This window comes from Microcebus murinus, chromosome 3, assembly GCF_040939455.1.
Source record: "Microcebus murinus isolate Inina chromosome 3, M.murinus_Inina_mat1.0, whole genome shotgun sequence".
Lineage (NCBI taxonomy): Eukaryota > Metazoa > Chordata > Mammalia > Primates > Cheirogaleidae > Microcebus > Microcebus murinus.
In genome coordinates this window covers 44,168,801-44,191,265 of record NC_134106.1, presented here as the reverse complement: position 1 = coordinate 44,191,265, position 22,465 = coordinate 44,168,801, and the positions used below count along the sequence as shown (strand labels likewise).

Here is a 22,465-nt window from a genome sequence, read left to right as displayed (position 1 = left end):
AACATGAAAACATTACCCATGTAGTTTACTGTGCCCATTCAGTCTGAAGTATCCACTGCACTCTTTACATTATCCCATTTTAGTGTCTTCATAGCTCTATCACTGACGGAGGGTATTTTATTTATTTGCTTCCTTGCTTATTGACCATCCCTTCACTAAAAAGAATGTTCCATGAGAGCAAGGAATTTTATTCATCTTGTTCACTGAGAAATATGTACTATTAATTATTCACTGTTGTAACTCTCAAACCCAGATTAGTGCCTGAATGTTCAGTAAATTATTTGTTGAATAAAAGAATGAAGGATTCTGAGAAGACCTCTCATAAAATATTTGTTTAATCCAGCACTTTGAAATTTATTTGACCATAGCATTCTTTTTAGTTTGTAGAACACTTAGGAATACCTCAAGGAACATTAATTATTCCATGGGACTATTTGAGAGATGCTATTTTGGTCACTCTACAGTTTTAAAATAATAGTATTCGAGTCCCATTTACGAAATTCTGTGTTGTGCCTACTTACATAAGTATTTGAAGAAAATCAGAGATGCAGAGTATTTTATATTTTAGGATATAGTTAACTTGTAATTTTTTATGTTAATAAAGAAAGAGTTGCTAAGATTAATTCAAACCAGTGAATAACTTTAAATCATTTATTTTTAGTAATAGGATTTATTTAGTTTCTTTGGTAGCAAATTTACCATTCTAATTATGCTTTGTATTGGCTAATAGCAAGTGGTTTAAGCTCAAGAAGGGCCACATGTAGTACTTTTACATGCTCAAGTACTGTGTCTATTGCATTAGGTCCTTGTTAGGAAGGAGATACATAGGATGTTTTTAAAAAAGGAAAAGAAAGGGAAAAGTACAGCCTTAGCTTTTTTAAGAGCATAGTATAGAAGAATGGATATATGATTCTTTATTTAGATTTTCTGGACTTCAGTGTCTTCTCTGCCCCATAAATAATATGACAAGACTTTAGCAATGTACCTTGCTTACCTTTATCTTTCTATCTCTTTTAAATAACTGTATAGTGATCTATGCCTCAGTCTTTAATGGAAGAGATTCTTTTATTAAAACAAAATCTAGAATAGTTCAAGGTTTGCATCAAACTACAGATAATAATCTCTAGATGAGGAATAGTAGCTGGACCAACTGGACTTGAAGTGAGAAAGGGGGACTGCCCATCTACTATAGCTTCCCTTCCCATCTGTAGAGTTATCTTCCAAAACTGAAAATTTTGAGTATGTCGTTTGGTGTATTTTGTTCTCCTCCCCAAAGGGAAGTTACACTCCCTTGCATGTTGTAGGATCTGTCCTGATGGCTTGGTTTCTACCTAGTCTGTTGCTAGAGGCTATAGAATATAAAACCAGAGAAACGAGGATCAAGGGCTAGAAAATGCATGCAGAACTATGGAAACTTCCTAGGCAACTGGCAAAGTCATTGACATCAGTGGTGTGTTGGGTGTAATTATGATTAAACTTAAGGCTAACTGTAGAAAGTTAGAAAATCTACTATACCATTTGTAATGGAAATATCTTCCCTACAGAGCTCACCAACATTTTAGTAAAGATGAGCTTTGGAAGGAAACTCTTTAACTTGATGGCAGTAAGATCAAATCGAGAAAACCCACGAGAAAGGGGAAATTCAGGCAGTATCTCCTCATCTTTCTACATGAATGTTGTCCTTCTAGAACATCTTTTTGCTAACACAGAGTATAGAATTTATATTTAACAAGGTTTCTGCTCCCTTTTTTATTTTTTCTACCCTTGTTTTCTCCTCTCCCCACTCCCTTTCCCTTCCCCTTGCTCTATATACACATACACAATAAACTTTCTAAGGATAGGTTTGTAGAACTGCATTGAAAATAAAAATATCCTTATTTATAATTATAATAGATTCTAAATGAAAATTCAGCTAATAATTATTTAGGCAATAGCTTTTCTTCTTATTATATTATATATGAAAAACATTGATAAATTACAAGTACAAATCCAACCCAGTATGATTGCATAGAACAATTTCTATGGGAACTGCACAGCATGCACTTTTGGCTTTTGATGGATTGTTTTTCATTTTTTGTTCTTCTGAGTCTGCTTATTTTGTATAACCTTCATTGTTAACCATAGCAATAATGCTTAATAAGAACAAGGTGTTTTATAAAGTGTTATGTGAGGCTGCCTGTTTCAGTATTTACCTGTAAAATGTGTCATACTTTAGCTTACGTGGCATATCCTTTAACTCTGACTGCTGATATATTCCAAATTGAACAAACCACCATGTATTTCACTTTTCATAGTGTCTTCGCGGGTAAATGATCATTCATAAGACTCTTTTTTGAGGTGCTAAGAATTTTGAAGTTTTACCTTCATGTATCTTAATATATATTATATTAATTAAATTTTATTTTTGGAGTTATTTTTAGATTTTTCAACTAAAAGATTAATTATCTTCCTCAGGGATTGTAACATAAGCATTTTTACTTGTAAACATTTTATAGAGTGGTTTGAAATTATGTGTCTATTCTTGATTGGAAAACCTCACTTTATAACCATTCTAAGTTTTAGTTATGAAGTTAATACTAATTTACTTATTAATATTTACTTAACTAGTGACATTCTTGAAATAATGGAAGATTCTATATTCTTGCTAGTCACATTGCCAGAGTGAAGGGATACAGCTAATATATGCTATCAATTGGAGTTAGGATGGAACTTCAGTAGTTCTGCTGTCTTGGGTATAGGTTAAACCTTGGAAAAACATAAACTTGAAGATATATAGAATAAACTGACGACACTGGAAAAATAATTCCTTGTTCTTCCAGAAAGAAAGTAGAGTTTCTTTCCTAGTGCCACCAGATGTCAGTGTAAACAGAGAAATACTGAAGTGGATAAATGCCTTATGAACATTCTTTTTTGCTTCATAAAAGAGGTGGGGAAAAAGTTTTATGTAAACTAGGTATACAATGGAAAGATAATTTAACTGTTGAATTGTATAGAAAAATGAAATGCATAATGGAGATTAGAGTACCCGTAGAACTCAAAAGAGCATAGATACTGTTAAGAATTCGTATTTAGCCGGGCGCGGTGGCTCACGCCTGTAATCCTAGCTCTTGGGAGGCCGAGGCGGTCGGATTGCTCAAGGTCAGGAGTTCAAAACCAGCCTGAGCAAGAGCGAGACCCCATCTCTACTATAAATAGAAACAAATTAATTCGCCAACTGGTATATATATATAAAAAAAAAATTAGCTGGGCATGGTGGCGCATGCATGTAGTCCCAGCTACTCGGGAGGCTGAGGCAGAAGGATCGCTGGAGCCCAGGAGTTTGAGGTTGCTGTGAGCTAGGCTGGCGCCACGGCACTCACTCTAGCCTGGGTAACAAAGCAAGACTCTGTCTCAAAAAAAAAAAAAAAAAAGAATTCGTATTTAATTTAAATGTACTAATAGAATATATAGGTGATCTCTGAGACTCTCAGAAATTGCTAACCTGCAGCTATAACTGTAGGGGATGGACAGCCTGTGGTTAAACTGTTCACAGACTCCCTGACCATGGTGTTTTTTAGAATCACTGTCAAAATCTGATCTTTAAAATAAAAGTATATTTTCTAGCTTATGGATATAAAACTCAACTCAGTGTGATTTGCATTTGGTACAGTACTTAACTATAGTATTTCACTAGTACACATAGTCACATTAAGCATTTTCCCAAAGGAACATTCAGTAGGATAATATAATGTTTTATATTATAAAAATGTCTTTCTTTTAAAACAAATTTTTAATGAATGCTGTTTTAAACCATGATCATTGTTTACTGCCTCTAGTTAGATTTAGTACATGTATGTAGAGATCTGCTTTATTTCTCCCAGATGAAAATCCCATTTTGAGTTCTTGCCTTCATGAAGTCTTCATGTGGGGCTTATGACTATACTCAATGTGTTGAACACTACTTTTTTAGGTTCTAGAATTACACATTTCCTCTTTTTCTTTGAATATTAACCCCAAGATGTAGGAACCCACAACTAATGGCCTGACTCCCTGTTTCCAAAGCCAGGCATACATCTTGGAGATAGGTGTGCCTAGTATTCTGGATTAAATTCCAATTCAGTTAAATGCTAACCTCTAGACCTAGTGTGCTGGACTACTAGCTGAATTTGATTTTGTGCAAAAGTTTTATGTGGGTCAAAGGCTGCTTTTAGTTTCTTGATTTTTTTTTTTTTCAAAAATGTTTTCTTTTCAGGATATGTTTTCCCAGATTAGTTCTTTTTGCTTTCTTCTTTTTTTAATTTAGGAAATGGAAAAACTTGTTTCTTTAAAAATATAAAATGTCTCCCTAGAAATTATTGCTGGAAATGATGTTCTCACGTTATTCTTACTTTCTTAAACTTTTACACTTAAAGATTTCTTCAGTACTGTAATATGACCTGTTGTGGGAGGGGTGGTGTTCCTACCCTCAAAGCTTCTGTTTTTTCTCTCCTCCTGTCTCAGGTGGAGTCTTACAGACAACACCTCCTTGGTTTAAAGAGAATGAAGTCTTTCTCCTGTCTCTCTGCGACCCCAGACACTTTGAGCTCTGCTTTGCAAAGTGGGGTCTTTTGTTTCATCCTTATTCTTTGTCCTTGGGTTCTGGACTCTGTTGGATGCCAGTTTAATACCTGATACTGTGATTCCCTTTCTTTTTCTCTCTAGGAACCCACACTACTTTTTTAGGTTCTAGAATTACACATTTTCTCTCCTTTGAACACTAACCCCAAGACATAGGAACAACAACTAAAATGGCCTGACTCTTGGGGTTAGTTTCCGATGCCAGGCAGATTTCTTGGAGATAGGTATGCCTATTATTCTGGATTAAATTCCAATTCAGCTAAATTCTAAGCTTTAGACCAGTGCTATCCAACAGAACTTGGAAATTGTCCTGTATCTGTGTTGTTCATTATGATAGTCACTAGCCCACATGTGGCTCTTGAACACTTGAAATTTGGCTAGTTTAATTGAGCAACTCAGATTTTAGTTTTATTCAGTTTTAATTAATTTAAATTTAAACTGCCACCCGTGACTAGTGGCTTCTGTATGAGAGAGTGCAATTCTAGATAGCAATTGAATGAGTCTTCATACATCTTCAACGGAACAACAGTCTTTTTTCTTTTGAAACATTTGTTTCCGTTGCCCTAGCATGTGGTTCTAGGTGAATACCACACAGAGAGGTGAGGCAGCAAAGAAACACCAGCGCAGCCGACCGATTTTGCTTATCAATAGGATGATAAAAGTCTCAGCTGAGTTTCCCTCATTATCCTTCGTTGATTAGGTGATTATCAGGCTTCTACATTATTATGCTTAGTTCCTGATATCAAGGGTTGACCATTTAATTGAGGATATTATAATAACCAGAATTCAAAGTAGGCTATAATAAATGCCATAAAAGGCACAAAGTGTTTGAAGGTTACTTCTGTGTAGTTACTGTTATTATTCTGCCTAGATTCATCTATTCCTTTTCTCTTCTCCCTTTCCCTGTTTCTTTAGGTTTTAAAGCATTTTCTAATTAATTTACAAAATGTTGACTTTCATATTATTGAATAAGTAGGACAGTGTTCAGTTAGATTTTTATTCTGATGTGTTTTTAAAAATTCAGGATATACTATATACATATTAGGAGTATTTTAGATACTCAAAGTGTTTTTGAAATTCTTAGTTTGAACTTCTCTTTAGAATTTGTGGCAGTCTTATTTTTCTCCTTCTTAAACTTCATGGACAATTTCAAACATACATAAAAGTATAGAGAAAATATGGTAAATTGCCATGTACCTAACACTGAACTTCAATAGTTATTAACTCAGGGCCAGTCTTGTTTTAGTTATAACCCTACTCACTGTCCCCACCTCATTATTTTGAATGAAAATTCCATTCATCATATAATTTATAACGGAAATATTTGTGTACATATCTTAAAAGGATAAAGATACTTTAAAAGCATAATACTATTATATACAAAAATAATGATTTATTAATACTGTGAAATATCCACTTAGTGTTAAAGTTTCCTTGATTGTCATATATGTATGTATTTCAGTTTGTTGAACTCAAGATCCAAATAAGGTCTTTGTAATATAATTAATTGATCTGTCCCTTATGTCTCTTTTAATATAGTGCTTTATTGCCAAGCATGGTGGCTCATGCCTATAATCCTAGCACTTTGGAAGGCCAGGGTGGGAGGATGGCTTGAGGCCATTGCTAAGACTATCCTATAGCAAGACGCTATCTCTATGAGAAATATAAAAATTAGCCAGGTGTGGTGGCGCATGCCTGTAGTCCAAGCTACTCAGGAGGCTGAGACAGGAGGATTGCTTGAACTCAGGAGTTTAAGGTTATAGTGAGCTAGGATGACTCCACTATACTCTAGCCTGGGCTACAGAGACTCTGTCTCCAGAAAAAAATAAAGTGCTTTATCAGGTCTTCCTTATAAAATGTTTATTACCTGTTCATATATTGATTCTAGAATAAAGTATTAGATGGATAAATGGCCAATAAATCTTTTAAGCATCTGCCAGGATTAGCAGTGGTGTCCTAAAAGAATGTAATTTGCATGAGTTGAGTCAATTTTCCTTTGTTCTCCAGATGCCATCTTGTACACAGCTTATTATGGATGCTTATTTGTGCACATTGCTTGAAGATTCTGGCTGGGAGATATGATGTTGTTACTGCTGATAACAGTATACAACAATATAAGGAAACTCACAGTTCCATGCTACTGAGGCACCTGCTCCTGTTCATAATTTCTTTCTCCCTCCTCCTTTTTATTGTTCCTTTCTTTTTCTTCAGAATATTCTATAGGATACTTTTCATATATATGGTCATTCTAGTATTATGTAGAAATTTGTTTTATTTCATAATATTCAGAAATCGCTTTTTATTCCTGCTCAGAATCACTTCAATTGTGGAAATACTTTCTATGTTTATATTATCGAGGAAATGAAAAGACAGACCAGTGCCTAAACTGTATATAAATACACAGGCATGGTATACTTATTCAAGTTTAATAATGATATCCCTTAATTTAACAGTAAACAATTTCTCCAGCCTTATCATAATGATTGAGTTGCTGAGGGATTTTGACATAAAACATACTGTTAGGTTTCTAGGATATTTAGTTATGATTGACATTGACTGTAAATACATATACTTAAGTTATAACTGTACATTTCAAATTTAGGTGAATAAAAATTAATTTCTAATAGAGCATTCTAGGATTGGATCATGGAAAAGTATGGAAAATCTGTACACTGTTAGGGGATCTTTGTTTGGATTAGGAGGAATCAGTTATACTTCTTTTTTTCTTTTTTTTTAGTGGTTGTCCTATAGTTCGCAATATACATTTACAAGTAATTCAAATTCATTTTCAAATAATTGTATACCTTTTCACAGGTAATATGAATACCTAACAGTAACAAATTAATCCTAATTCTTTCGTCCCATCTCGTGTATCATTGCTGTCATTCATTTCATTTATATGTAAGCATACATCATCAAATATATTGTTGCTATTATTATTTAGAACAAATTTATCTGTTAGATCCATTAAGAATAAGAATTTTTTTTTTTTTTTTAGACAGAGTCTCATTTTGTTGCCCAGGCTAGAGTGCTGTGGCGTCAGCCTAGCTCACAGCAACCTCAAACTCTTGGGCTCAAGTGATCCTCCTACCTCAGCATCTCAAGTAGCTGGGACTACAGGTGTCTACCACTGTGCCTGGCAAATTTTTCTGTTTTTCATGGAGACAAGGTCTTGCTGTTGCTCAGGTTGGTCTGGAATTCCTAAACTCAAGTTATCCTCCCACCTTGGCCTTCCAGAGTGCTAAAATTATAGTCGTGAGCCACTGTACCCAGTCTGTTTTCATTTTCTTTTTTATTTTCTGTAGTTTGAAAATTATATGCCTAGGTACAGTGTTTTTTTTTTTTTATGTTTATCCTACTTGATTTTCTCTGAGCTTCTTGGATCTGTGATTTTGTGTCTGATGTTAATTTAGTTTAGGGAACTTCTCATTCAAATTGTGTTTTTTGCCTTTTAGTAAGTTTTAGTGTTTTGCCTTATAATTTTTTCTTAATAGCTGAACATGATGTACCAAGTAAATGGAAAAGCTGTCAGCAGGCCTTTATTAATGTGGTGGTGAAGTGTTGGGGAGGGGACACATTCTATAGTGTTCTGATCAGGTCTAGTTTCCTGAGCCTATATCCCTGGACAGTGAACTTCGCAAGTTTTTCTTCAGTCTCCCTCTATCCCTCTATATGGGACCAGATGAGTAGAGAGGGATGGAATTGGGTTTTTATTTCCCTTTATGCTGAAGATACATCCCCAGTCTTTCAAATGCATGTTTCGGCTTGTGATTATTTTTCAGATTTTTTTTCTTGGAGCTATTTTTGTGAAACCATGGATAAGTCAAAAATTCATGTTTGAGAAGTTCTGATGATTTTAATCTTGAAAATGAATCTCGTGGGAAATCTGAGACCAAGATAGATGATGATGAGCTGAAAGTTATAGTGGAAGCAAATCCAACTCAACCTACCCGTGAATTAGCAGGAAGGTTTGATGTTACTATTCCAACAATATTGGACCATTTGAAACAAATCAGCAAGGTAAAGAAGGTGGATAGAAGGGTTCTTCATGAATTAAACTAGCATCAGAAGAGAAGTGGTCTTGAAGATTGCCTTTCTTTGTTGTCATGACATAAAGGTGAACACTGTATTGTTACATGTGATGAAAAATGGATTCTTTTTGACATTGCAAGTGTTCAGCACAAGGATTGGATAAAGATGAAGTGCTGAAACAGTCTAAAACCGAATATTCATCAAGAAAAGCAAATGATGTCTGTTTGGTGGTCCAGTGCTGGTATTATCTACTATAGCTTCATGAAACCTGGTAGTTCGATTACTGTGAATAACTACTGCAACCAATGGATGAAATGATGAGGATGCTTATGATTAAGCAGCCAAGATTGGTCAATAGAGACAGGCCAATCCTCTTGCAAGACGATGGTCGACCACATGTCATACAAACAGTGCTGCTTGAATTACAGAGGCTGGACTTGGAAACTCTTCATTATCCACCATATTCACCAGATTTTGCACCAACTGACTATCACTTCTTCCAGGCTTTGGACCACATCTTGCAAGGAAAAATATTTCCAACAAGCTGTGGAAAATGCTTTTCGCAATTTTGTTGCTACTCACTCTCTAGGCTTCTTTGCTGCTGGCATAAACAAGCTACCATTAAGGTGACAAAACTGTGTCGATAGCTTGGGCACATATTTTGATTAATTGTATTGCCTCTTGTTTGAGATATAATAAACTACACTTTGATTCAAAATTAGATATTTCATATTTAATGGCCTAATAGTTTCTCCTGAGAGCAGGCCTTGTTAAAAAGAATAAAGTTAAAGTGCTCTGGCATATTTCAAAATAGCTTCTTTTCACCTCACCCTGTCAGAAGCATGACAGGATTTTTCTCTATTTACTGTGAGCTCCTGGAGGTAAAACTCACAAAAATGTGGGGCCCCCTTTTGACTGGAGCCCCCTGGAGTTTTTCGCTCTCAGACTTGTCTACCCTGAGCTTTTAGCAATTCATCAATTGCAGTTCAGATTTTCGTACTCTAGTGCTGGTTCCCTGGTGGTTTCCACTTGTATTAATAAGTCTCTGCTTTGGTAAACTGTAACTTCCTGTATTCACCTGCCTGTCTTTCCGTTTTTGAGGGCAACAGTTTGTCCTGTGACTTGAATCTTAGGGATTCATAAGAGTTTTTTCTTTTTTAGTCTGTTCAGCATTCTACTTGTTAGGATGAAGTGGCAACTTCAACAGTTCTTGTATGCAGAACCAGAAACTGGAAGTTCCTTTGTATTTTTTGTTGTTATATGGTTTGGAAGTTGTCAGGATCAATATGGAGTCACTAATGTTAACAAAAGGGCAAAACAAAATAAAAACAAACCCTGACAAAGCTGAAGAGAGGATTCTCATACTTATATACCTGATAACAAAAGGTATCACAAAAGACTACAAATACCACAACTTTGCACAAAGGACATTACAACTTTACACAGAAAATATTTCTCCAAGGACATCTGCCCAGTAACTGCCTGTCTAACCTGGGGCTGGAATCACCTTTGTTATTATTATACCTTTGTAGCCAAGGATAATTATTTGAAAACAATTATGTAATATTCCTCACGTTTTCCTTTAAAAAGCCTTTGTGTGGCATGCATATTCCCATTAAATATTTCCAAATAAATATTTTTTTCTTTTAGGGAGCCTCTCTATTTATTAAGGGTTGACAATCATTACTCAACGTTCAGCACTTGTCCCCAAGGCCACATCAGAAGAACAAGGACAAGTGATTTGCGGACAAGGAAAGAAAAGTTTATCAATTTGCTGGCAAATGAGGGTGGCAGACTCCCGTCTCAAACTACCAATGTCCTCTTTCTGAGCAGAAGTACAGAGCTTTTAAAGATTCTTATCAATCCCATTTTCAGTTAAGACAATCTAGTGACCTCCAATTAATCCCATCTTCGGCTAAGATGATTTTGTGACCTCCACCTGGATTAATCCCATCTCTTGTGGCACAAACAACAAAGGACATTCCCTTGCTCCTCTCAACCACTGGCCTGAAGCAGGGATCCAGGTCCTAGTTCTCCAAAAGGAGTGGGGGATGTTTTATTTTATTTTACTTTTAACTTAACAGTGGGATTTGAGAGGAAGGCACGGGGGATGTTTTAAAGAGACATAAAACATTTTCACCATTTTTTCAAGCGATTTCTTCTGTTGCATATCTCCCCTATCAATATTACCCTTCCATATCTATGGAAGGATGTGTAACTACTCATTTCCTCTGTTATAGGAGGACCTGCTTTAGATAGGCTAATCAGAGAAAACTCTCAGTTGTGGCATTCTGAAAGCCTCAAAAGAACCATTGAGAGCAGGGAGAGGCTCACAGGATGAGGCTGGAGAAAAAGCTGTTTCCCTGAGAGTAGCTCCACCTGAAAATTTCCTATACATTTGGAATAAAATTCAGACTCCTCACCATGGCCTACAAAATTTGACTCCTTCCCACCTTTGTGGCCTTATTTCTTCTCACCAACTATACCAGCCATAGTAGCTATTAATATCTTGCTATTCTTCAAACATACCCAGCTCTTTCCTGCCTCACTGACTTGACACCTTGTGTTTCTTCTGTTTTGAATACTCTTTCTTTCCCCATTTGCATGGGTTACTGCTGCTTATCTTTAATTTCTCTGTTCAAATGGCTGTGTTTCAGAGAGACGGTCTGTTTCCTCTTTTCTAAAGTAGCACCACCATCTCCAGTCACTGTCTATTACTTTACCTTGTTCCTTTCTCAGTATTTCTATCAGAAGTTATTTTAATTTGTTAGGGACCGACCTTCCACAGCTCCACCGGACAGAAAAGCAGAGACATCGAGGATGTAATCACACAAGAGGAAGTTTATTTTCTGGCTAGCCAGGGTCCAAGCCCTAGAGCACCAACGCAGTGGCCACTCTTGCAGGCAAGGACCCCGACTGGGGTTGCAGCATGCCTTTTATCCCTATGGTGCATACACTATGCAGTGGCTGATCACGCGTGGATCATGCATTGACCTTTAACATGATTGGTTGGCTGGTAGCCCCACTATACAGGGGTTCGAACAATGCAAAGTTGGCGCAAACAAAGCAAGCAAGCAACAGTTTCCAGAAGCCGGATGTTAGTTCCGGCTTCACTGGGGGTGTGGGCCTTGCAGGTATGCAATGTCTCGACCCCTCACAAATTATCTATGTGCTTGTATATTATCTGTCTTTCTCACTAGACTGGAAGCTCCACAAAGGCAAAACCGTAGTTCTAGTTGACCCCTAAAGCTCTTGTGCTTAGAACAGTGAACGGCACTGTTGAATGATTAATTAATTTATTTTTGCAGACTCTTGTAGGACATAGTAAGATATTAGATTTTATTTTAAGTGCAAATAAGAGCTCTAAAAAATTTTAGACTACTATTATAGCTGTTGATTATAGTGGTTTGTGCTTTGCAGACTCCTTTTATAATATTTAAATTCTTCCATTGATCTGTCAGGTATGTTTATATATTCATCCTTAATTTATATAGAATGTGAAGTCATCAAAACTATAGTGACTTCATCCAAAGCATTGTAAACCACTGGTTTTCTGGGATCTGTAAGTCAGTGTGTTTTTTTTGTTTTATGTTGTTTTTAAAATCAAATTTTGGAAAATTTTAGCTATTATTTCTTCAATTATTTTTTTCTGGCCTATTGTCATTTTCTTCTCCTTTTGGGACTCCACTTACATGTATATTTGACAGTTTGATATTGTCCCACAGGTCCCTGATGCACTTTTGATTTTCCTTCAGTCTTTTTTTCCTCTTATTTCTTTAGATAGGATGATTTATATTGATGTCTTCAAGTTCACTGACTCTTATACCATCTCCATTCTGCTTTTAAGCCCATCCATTTCTTTTTTTTCAGTCTTCGTACCTTTCCACTCTGTTGAGGTTCCCTATGCCTATCTGTATACCATAGACATTACAAGTAAAATCTTTAAACATATTTTCTTAAAATTTTAAAGCATATTTATAATGGCTGCTTCACTTAATATGTTAAATCCAATATCTGGACAATATTAGGGTCAGTTTCTGTTGACTGCTTTTTGACTAGTATACTGGAAATTGTGGATAATATGTTACAGAGACTTGTATTGTATTATCTTCCTCTGAGAAATGTTGTTTTTTTTCTTTTAAATAGCCAGGCTATTTACTGGTTTGTTGCCTTGAACTTGTTTGGGTTTGATTTTATGCTTTAGGAGAGATCTGTGGAAAGGTTGAGGTGTTTTCCAAGCCCGTCTAACTTGACAGGACTCAATTCCCAACCTCTGCCTCCCTTTCTGATCTTGTCAGGGCTTATTTTAAGTTCAGTTAGAGCAAATCTAAAATAGGCCTTATTCTCAGATACAGTCCTTACTCCTAGAGCTCTACCTTTTGGTATCTTAGCTGGATGCCCAAAGTGTTAACAAGGTATTATGTGGTCTTACCACTCTCAGTCAGCCAGAACTTTTAGAAGTTCCATTGCCCCTCAGTGCTGTTTGACCTTTAATTATTTCTGTTCCATTCTTAACGCTGTAGCAGTTGTTCTCTGGTAAGCTTAGTCTTGCCCTGTACATGTGCAACCCAGATTTCAACCAAGGACTTCTAGGGGGCTTCTACACTGGGTCCTCTCTTCTGCACAATTCTCTCTCCTCTGGGACCTTACCCTGCAGATATCATCCATTTAAACTTCATATCTGCTTCCTCAGCTTAGTGAACTGCTGCTGTACTCTGCTGGGACTTTAGCTCATTTCCTCTGCTTGGAGTACTCTTTCCCCAGCCTACCCTTGCTCTGATTGGACTTTTTTATTTTTTTAATTTTTTTTCTCACTACAAGTATGGTTTGAACAGAAGTTTAGTAATTAATCATATGAACAATTCTACATGTTATATATTCTTTTTACTCTTGGTGAACATTTGTAGTTATAAATAATTCTGCTGTGGAAATTCCTGTTCTCCTTTTCTTTTCTTTTCTTTTCTTTTCTTTTCTTTTCTTTTCTTTTCTTTTCTTTTCTTTTCTTTTCTTTTCTTTTCTTTTCTTTTCTTTTCTTTCTTTTTTGCCTTGATCTTCTAATTCTCTGCTTTATTTATTTATGGATGTATGTAGATATAGGGCCTCAAGCAATCCTCCCACCTCTGCCTCCCAAAGTACTAGGATTATAGGCCCGAGCTACCGTCCCTGGCCCCCTGTTCATTTCTTTTGGTGGACATATGTATGTTTTTCTGCTGAGTTTATACCTAGAAGTGGAATTGCTTCATCATAAAGTGTGTGTATGTTCAGCATTAGAGATAATACCCAGCAGTTTTAAGGCGGCTTTTACTTTACATCACCATCACCAAGATAATGTTTCCTCCTCCCTGCCAGATATTTGGTATTCTCTCCATTTTTCTTTTTAGATATTTTGGTTGATGTTGTTATGGTTTCCCATTGAGGTTTTAATTTGCATTTCCCTAATGGGAATAAAGGGAATTTGAGCACATTTCCATATATTTTATTAGCCATTTGGATATCTTTTGTGAAGTACTTGTACAATTTCCCCATGTTTTTATATTAGTTTGTCTTTTTACTGATTTAAGGAGTTCTTAATTTTAACACAGTCCGATTTATCACTGTTTTTCTTTATGTTTATTACCTTTAATATAATGACTAAAAATTATTTTTTTAGCCCAAGATCAGGTTATGGATTTTCTCTTCTGTTCTTTTAGAAGCTTTGTTCTTCATATTTAGATTCCAGCCCATCTGGAATTGAATATTGTGTATCGTGTGGGCCAGAGGTCAAGATTTATTTTTTCCTATATGTATGTTCAGTTGACTCAACTCTATTGTCACCTTTGTCATAGAAGTGACTGTTGTGGGGGTGGGGAGGTTGGCGTCTGTTTTTGGAGTTTCAATTCTGTTTCAGTGGTCTCTTTCTCCTATATCAGTGCCATGCTATCTTAATTACTTCAGCTTCATTAGTTTTGATATCTGGGAGTATCAGACCTCTGGCTTTATTATTTTTCTACATGATTGTTTTGGCTTTATTTGGCCTCTTGCATTCCCATGTATATGAATCAGTTGTGGGTGTTTTTTTTCCCCCAAGTATAAAAACAATACCCACAACAACTTTGGGTATTTTAATTGGGCTCTCATTGAATCTTTAGATTGTTTTGGGGAGATTTGATATTTTTATAATAGTGAATCTTTACATTCATGAATATGGTATATCCTTCCACTTTTTTTTTTTTTTTTTGAGACAGAGTGTCACTTTGTTGCCCAGGCTAGAGTGAGTGCCATGGCGTCAGCCTAGCTCACAGCAACCTCAAACTCCTGGGCTCAGGAGATTCTCCAGTCTCAGCCTCCCGAGTAGCTGGGACTATAGGCATGTGCCACCATGCCCGGTTAATTTTTTGTATATATATTTTTAGTTGTCCAATTAATTTCTTTCTATTTTTAGTAGAGACGGGGTCTTGCTCAGGCTGGTTTCGAACTCCTGACCTCGAACAATCCGCCCGCCTCGGCCTCCCAGAGAGCTAGGATTACAGGCGTGAGCCACTGTGCCGGCCTGGATCTTTTTTTTAAAAGATCTTAATTTTTCCCAGTAGTATTTTGTAGTTTTCAGTATAGAGATCTTGCACATATTTTTTAGATTTATTCCATTTTAAGCATATTAGTTTTAAGGGGCTGATAGAATATCAGTATGGAAATATTTGTCAGATATTTGGAAATTTGCTTCTGGACCGTAAGGGAAAGATTAGGCTAGGAAGAATCATTCACCTAGAGATGAAAATTGAAGTTTCAGAATTTAGCAAATTCACTGATAGAGAATGTATTAATACAAAGTAAAGGAATAAAAAATAAGGGTTGAAGACAGACTTTTGGTGAATCACCACATTTTTGGAATAGTATGAGAGAGAAAAGTAAAGAGAGAGAATGAGTTATTAGAGAAAGTTGTAAAACTATAACAGTACCATTGACACTGAAGAAAGTTAATAACAGAGAAATATGGAGAATTTTAATGTCAGAGGCAGTAGGAACTGAATAGGGGGTTGAAGGCTGAGAAGATACCATTGAATTTGATGATGTTGTCAAGGGAGTAGCTTCAAATGAATATGGCAGTGGAATTTGCATGAGTGATTGTAAGGTCCATGGGAGCAGGAATTTTTGACTCTTATTCACTTGTGTATCTCTAGTACCTAGAATGTTGCCATTCAGTAAATGAATGAATGCGTGATTTGTGGAAAAATGGAATGATTGAATGTAGACTCAAGAAAAGTAGTCTTTGGGGAAGCCTAGTGGTAAAAAAGAAAGGGAGAGAAAATAGCATATTGATAGCAGGAGTCAGAAAGATTAGTTTGCTTGTTTGTTTTATTTTTAGAGAAAGGAAAATCTAAACCAGTTTGCAGGTTGAACAGTAAAGCCCAACAGAGTAGGGGGGATTAGAGAAATTGGAGAGGAGTCAATATAAGGAGCAAACTCGGGAGTGCAGAAGGTATGGAATTGGCAGGTAGAACACAGGTGAAACTCCTAAAAGGAGGAAGTCTGCTTCTCGTGAGATAAGAAAAAATAATAAGTAAATCAAGTTTCTACACAGAATACAATGTAAAATACTATTGGGTAGTTCATTCCTGTCAAGTTACTATCGATTCAATGGGGAAGGGTTAATTTGCTTTTGCTGACATGTTTCATTTCTGTCTACATCTAGATAGCACTAGAAGTAGAAGCACTATCTTAATATTTTGGCATCCTTCTCCATCCTTCCCTCCCCATCTCTGTTCCCACTATTCTCATAGAATACAAAAGTATTTGATGTTTATGGATACTTTGTGGTTAACTCTGTTTCTGGAAAAGAATGCAGAGTCTATTTTGGATGCTTGTGGTTTCTAAACATGCTCTTACACTTGGTTTTCACAATAGGATTGAGAAAGTACCTGTAGAAGGTATTTTTAAATAATTAGCACAAGCTGAAATACTACTTGCTCACATGTAAAGTTTCACTTTTGCCATTGGGAAATTTCAGTAGAGATGTAGAAATCAGATATCTTAATGTATTTATTATGTTAAAAGTGAAAACAATTTCTCTGTCTTTTAGAACAGCAGTCTCCAACCTTTTTGGCACTAGGGACTGGTTTCATGGAAGACAATTTTTGGACATAGGGGAGGAGGCTGGGGGAGGTGGAGCTCAGGCGATTATGCTGCATGAGTTGGGGAGCGGCTGTAAATACAGACAAAGCTCGCCTCCTCCTGTGCGGCCCAGTTCCTAAGTTTCATGGAAGACAATTTTTCCACCATGGGTGCGGGATGTTTGTGTGGGGAGTGCAGAGCTCAGGTGGTGGTGTGTGGCCTGGTGATGCCTGACTGGTACCGGGCTGCGGCCCAGGGGTTGGGGAGTACAGTTTTAGACTGGATTTAATAATCAAAACAAATTTTTTGACTTTCGTTTTTATAAGGTCAGCCTAACTGATGGAAGATAAACTTATTTTCACTCTGTTTCATATATCACCACTGACAACCTGCTAATCTTCAACTCGGGGTCTTGCTATAGAGTGATTTTTGCCAGCAGTCACTGCTAATGATGCATGAATTGGATATGAACCAGATTTTCCTCCTTTTCTATCATGACCTACACCCAAAATTAGATTGACTTTAGATTGAATATAGAAAAATAACTTAGCTTGAGAAACTGTTGTTCTTTCCTTGGTAAAATGTTCTTGAATATTAACTTAGAAATAAGTTATGTTAAATTTCTACCCTCAGTGGTACCATTACAATCACTGGTTACATTCTGGGCCCTTCCAGGGTATGAGACTTTTTGATTAAAGAACTTCTGAGAGTCCTTATGGGAGAAGTAAGCTTTGGTATAAATTTAATATATAAAACTAATAGAATATCAATAGCATGTTACTCAATTTCAATAAAAATAAGCATACTTATCATTTCTTGTTTTACACTTTTCAGGATTTTTATATTCCTTATTGTTTCATCTATATTAGCATTTTTCAAGTGTGACCCTTCATCCAAATGTTTAGTGCTTTTCTAATTTTGTGACCGAGAATTGTTGATTCCTACTTCCTACCTCCTACTATGGTAGGAGATGTAGAATAACTGTATGCTTGAAATGGGGGGGAAAAATCTTAATGGTTTTTTAAATCTCCTTTCCCAAATCTAAGCACATGAAGCCTTCTACACATCTCAACTCCTTTACTTACAGATGCTACTATTTTTCCAAACTTAACAATTTAAAGAAGTCATTCGGTAGTCTCACACCTACAACATTCATAGCATACCTTATTTGCTGATTTGTGTGTGTGTGTGTGTGTGTGTGTGTGTGTGTGTTTATGTAGTACTCTAGTAGTAGTTCTATTCTGGCATTCTGTTTTCCATTATCTCTGTGCTTATATTCCTCCAGAATTACTGCCACTTTCATAGCAAAGTTTTGTTGTAGGTACATCCTGAAAGTTTAGTTTCACTTATTTTTTATATCGTTTCACTTATTTTTTATATCAACTTACTTAATAATATGTTCTCTAGATATGTTGCACCTATATTTGTCTTCACTAGGTAGGATTTATAAACTGTTAAATGTACAGGTATTAGACTAAGCATATCTTGTCCTAATGTTAAATTTCATGTGTAAAGGAAAGTGGAATAATTTGGCAAAATTATAATATTAAAAGGGAACACATGATTTTTAGATATCTTTAGGCATACAAACTATTACTTCAGAGGATCTACTGTATTTGATTGATTGATTGATTGAGATTGAATCTTGCTCTGTTGTCCAGGCTAGAGTACAGTCGTGTCATGACAGCGCATTGGAATCTCAAACTCCTGGGCTCAGGCAATCCTCCTGCCTAACTATAGCTGTGACTACAAGTGTGCATCACCACGCCTGGCTGATTTTTTCTATTTTTTTGTAGAGGTGAGGTCTTACTACATTGATCAGGCTAGTCTCAAACTCCTGGTCTCATGCAGTCCTCCTGCCTGGGCCTCCCAAAGTGCTGGGGTTACAGCCATGAGCCACTGAGCCCTGCCCAGAGGATCTACTGTAGCAGCAACTTGGGAGTCATTAGTTTCAGTTACTGTACTTAAGTAATATGCATTTCTTTAATAATACTCTTTGGTTTATCTGGAGTCCCTTTTTAGTTCAAAAGCAAGGTTTACTGTATTTTCACTGGTGGATATAAGAATATTCTTAAACAGTGAGTATTGTTTATAATGGTAAAAAGTATCTAAGATACAGAATTTGCTCTTTTACTTTGTCAGTGACTCTTGTTATTTGTGATCAAATAGTAATGATAACAAACCTTTCAATCCTGTGGAGATTGTTTTTCCAAACTGGAACTATTTATTCTTTTTTTTTCTTCTTCTTCTTCTTTTCTCTTTTACTCACTCACCCACTTACTTACTCTGGAACTATTTATTCTGAACTGTCCACCCCATCACCTACCATTTTGTTTTTAACAAACTAGAATCATAATGTCTCCATTATAAGAGAATAAATGTTTGCTTCTTGCTTCCAACTCCTATTTGTCCTTTTCTGGGGGAGGGGGATAGGGTCTCACTCTGTTGTTCCAGACTAGAGTACAGTGGCATCATCATAGTTCACTGCAACCTCAAACTCCTTCTTTCAAGTGATCCTCCTGCCTCAGTGGCCTGAGTAGCTGGGACTACAGGTGCATGCCACCATGCCCATCTAATTAAATTTTAAATTTTTTGTAGAGACAGAATCTCTCTATGTTGCTCAGGCTGGTCTCGAACTCCTAGCCTTCAAGCAGTCCTCCTACCTCAACCTTCTGAAGTTGCTAGGATTACAGGTGTGAGCCACTGCGCCTGGCATCCTCTGTGTCTTTTAATATACTATTGAAAATACTTTTGTGTGTGCACAGAAAGGATTAGGTATATTTTAATATGTTTATGCTAAGACAGTTGTGATAAATGTTTAGGAGTGATCACAGCATTGTGAGTTCTGAGGTGAATAAGTGAAGAGAACATCACTAAAGCATCCAGTCCTACAAACATGTCTTTTTGCTAACAATAATTTTTCTGACTGCTGTCTTGCAGCTGTTGAAAATGGACAGATAGATGTGTTAAGGCTGCTGCTTCGACACGGAGCAAATGTTAATGGATCTCATTCTATGTGTGGATGGAACTCCTTGCACCAGGCTTCTTTTCAGGTAACCTCTGAATTTATTATTCATTTCCATGTAAATTGTGTGTTTTACCCTTTTAAAATGACAGTTCTATACAGTTTTTGCTTCCTACTTGCCTGTGATTTATGATGGTTAGTGCAGTACAGAAAAGGCAGTCTAAATGCTAATGATCATTCTGAGTAAGCCAACTGCTGTAGTAGTTATAGCAGCTTTGGGCTATAGGGATTATCTAAATTTTTCAAATGTTCATAGCATAGTTAAGAAACCATCAGAATATTTGGCATATAAATTGATAAAGAACAATGGCTTATTTTGTTTATAAAAGTGTGTTTGGAAGTTCTGATAGCTCCTTAGTGCTTGGGTTAACGAGCTAATTTTGCAGGATTTTATAAGGATTATAATTCTTAAAGATCAGTGTTTCCTGTTTACATTTAATGGGCTAGCTAGAGGTATAGGATAATCTGATTGGCCAGTTCTTTCCCAATCAATGTAACAATACACTTTTTTGTTTTGTTTTTTCTTTTTCACAGTGTCCTTTAGTGAGGGGATAAAAAAAGAAAAAAATAAAACAATAAGAAAAAAGATGCCTTCTATTTTCTTTGTTTTCTCTTATTTAAAATATGAATCTGTGCTTTAGGAAAATGCTGAGATCCTAAAATTGCTTCTTAAAAAAGGAGCAAACCAGGAATGCCAGGATGACTTTGGAATCACACCTTTATTTGTGGCTGCTCAGTATGGCAAGCTAGAAAGCTTGAGCATACTTATTTCATCGGGTAAGATTAATCCATTAGCCTTTGCATTGTTAAGATTGTAAGCTTTAAACTTTATATCCTCCTAGGAAGAATAATTCTTGACTCAAGTATAAATCAGGTTGTGAAATTTATGGTTTTATATAGTGGTAAATAAGAGTAAATACAAGTTGATACAGGAACCTGGTTATTAACTGTCTATTACTAACAAAGCAATGCACAGCTACTAACTTATCTGAGTAGGAACATAATGATCTATCATTAAAGCAGGTTTATTGGCAAGTTGAATGATGGGGCTGTCCTTATAGGGACCTGAGCAGTTCCAGCTTTCTAGGATACAAGACTAGTTTAGGCTTAATTAATTTATTAGATGGTTATTTTGCATATTAAACCTTTCAGTTTTCTATTTTGTTAATTGTGTGATTATTTAAATGGGTTTATTTCAAAGCCTATTTACACTTTATTATGTTAATAGCAACATAAACCAGCTAAAGGTTCCTCTGTGACAGCCATTACACATACGGCATTCCCAGAGAAGAGGCTGTTGAGAGGTAGCATTCTTACTTTGTGTGATATTTTTGTTACCAGAAATGTTTATTATGCAGAGGCTTTTAAAATCCTCCAAACCTGAGTGAAGCATGGATTGTCAAGAGAAGGAAAACACCACCAGATTTGCTGCCAGGCATTTTTTTAAAATACCTAGGCTTTTTATAAACTGCCTTCAAATAGACAATACAAAGTTTATTTAGACAGTTGGGTACATATTTTCTTATTTCTGCTTCCTCTTTATAAACGTTCAAATATGTTGAAGAAGGAAGTAAAAGAAATAATTCATTATTGCCAATTTTAAGTGTCTATTGTAAATAATGAATCTGTCAATCTTAAGAGTTGAGAAGAATCTCCAATATCATTTATTCAAACATGTAGTTTTTAGATTAAGAATTCTATGTATTTAATTACTTTGTCAAAGATATAGAAACTTTCCTAACAGAGTCAAGGCTTGGACCCAGGCCTTCTGACTTCTAATTTTTCTCCTTCTACTACATCATATCTTCCTGAGGACTGTCCTGATTCATTTTCTGACTTCCAGCCCTATAAGTTCCAATTATTAGTGTTTAATCAATATTTGGAACAAATTAAGTTAAATTGCATCTTAATGGCTCTCTCCTTATGATGAGTTTGTTTACCTGTCACCTGGAGCTTTAAGCGCCTGTTTTGTTTTGCTTTGTTCTTTTTTTCCCCCTTCTCTCTTTGAATTGTTATGAATAGCAAGTTGAAAATGTATGGTTATATTGTAACTATATACGTTTCCAACTCCATAAAATGATGTTCCTTTTCAGTGAATTGCTTCTCATTTTTCCATCTTTCCCACCTGTAGTCTTATAGGGACTGGTTCCTCATTCTTTCTGATCCTTTGAAATTGTCACTCAAATGTATTGATTTAAAAAGAAAGTTAAGAAAATTTCTTTCTTAGACTTTTCTCAGTTATGGTGTTTACTTCTTTCTAAAGCCAATAGCAGGTGAAGCATCCACCTCATGTAAGTCAAAGTTCTAGTTATCTAGGATTTGGAATTTCTGAAGGTTTCCTAGACTCTTTAACTTGTCATTTGTGTTTTGTATAGCTTTTACTCATCTCAGGGCTTTAGTTTATTCAAGGTGCATTTGTGGAATATTCTTTTAAATAAAAGATACTCTTTTCCCTCTTGATGATGATTTTTCACTGAGATATATTCCAGAAATTAAAGAATTTTCATAGTCATGTAATGATGCCATACTTAGCACATTTAGTACATGATTTGCCAACAAGAAAAGTTTGAAGATAACTATTTTCAAAACCTTCATAAAAATTAAATTCAGCATTTTCAAATCTTTTATACACTGGCATCTAAATAACTTGATTAGATTTATGATTTTCAAAATCTCAGAGACCCTTTTCCTTTTATTGTAGGCTTTATTTATCTCGCACTGGTC

General features: G+C 35.8%; 1 protein-coding gene across 6 annotated transcripts in view; it reads left to right on the top strand.

The window, feature by feature from the left end:
- The window catches only part of ASB3 (ankyrin repeat and SOCS box containing 3), a 76,607-nt gene that overhangs the window by 29,151 nt on the left and 24,991 nt on the right, over positions 1-22,465 (top strand). For all 6 annotated transcript variants that reach the window (XM_076000763.1, XM_012777797.3, XM_012777796.3 and 3 more), the window contains 2 exons: positions 19,657-19,769; positions 20,383-20,518. In XM_076000763.1, the coding sequence (XP_075856878.1) occupies positions 19,657-19,769; positions 20,383-20,518 (249 nt within the window). The remainder of the gene's footprint in view (positions 1-19,656; positions 19,770-20,382; positions 20,519-22,465) is intronic.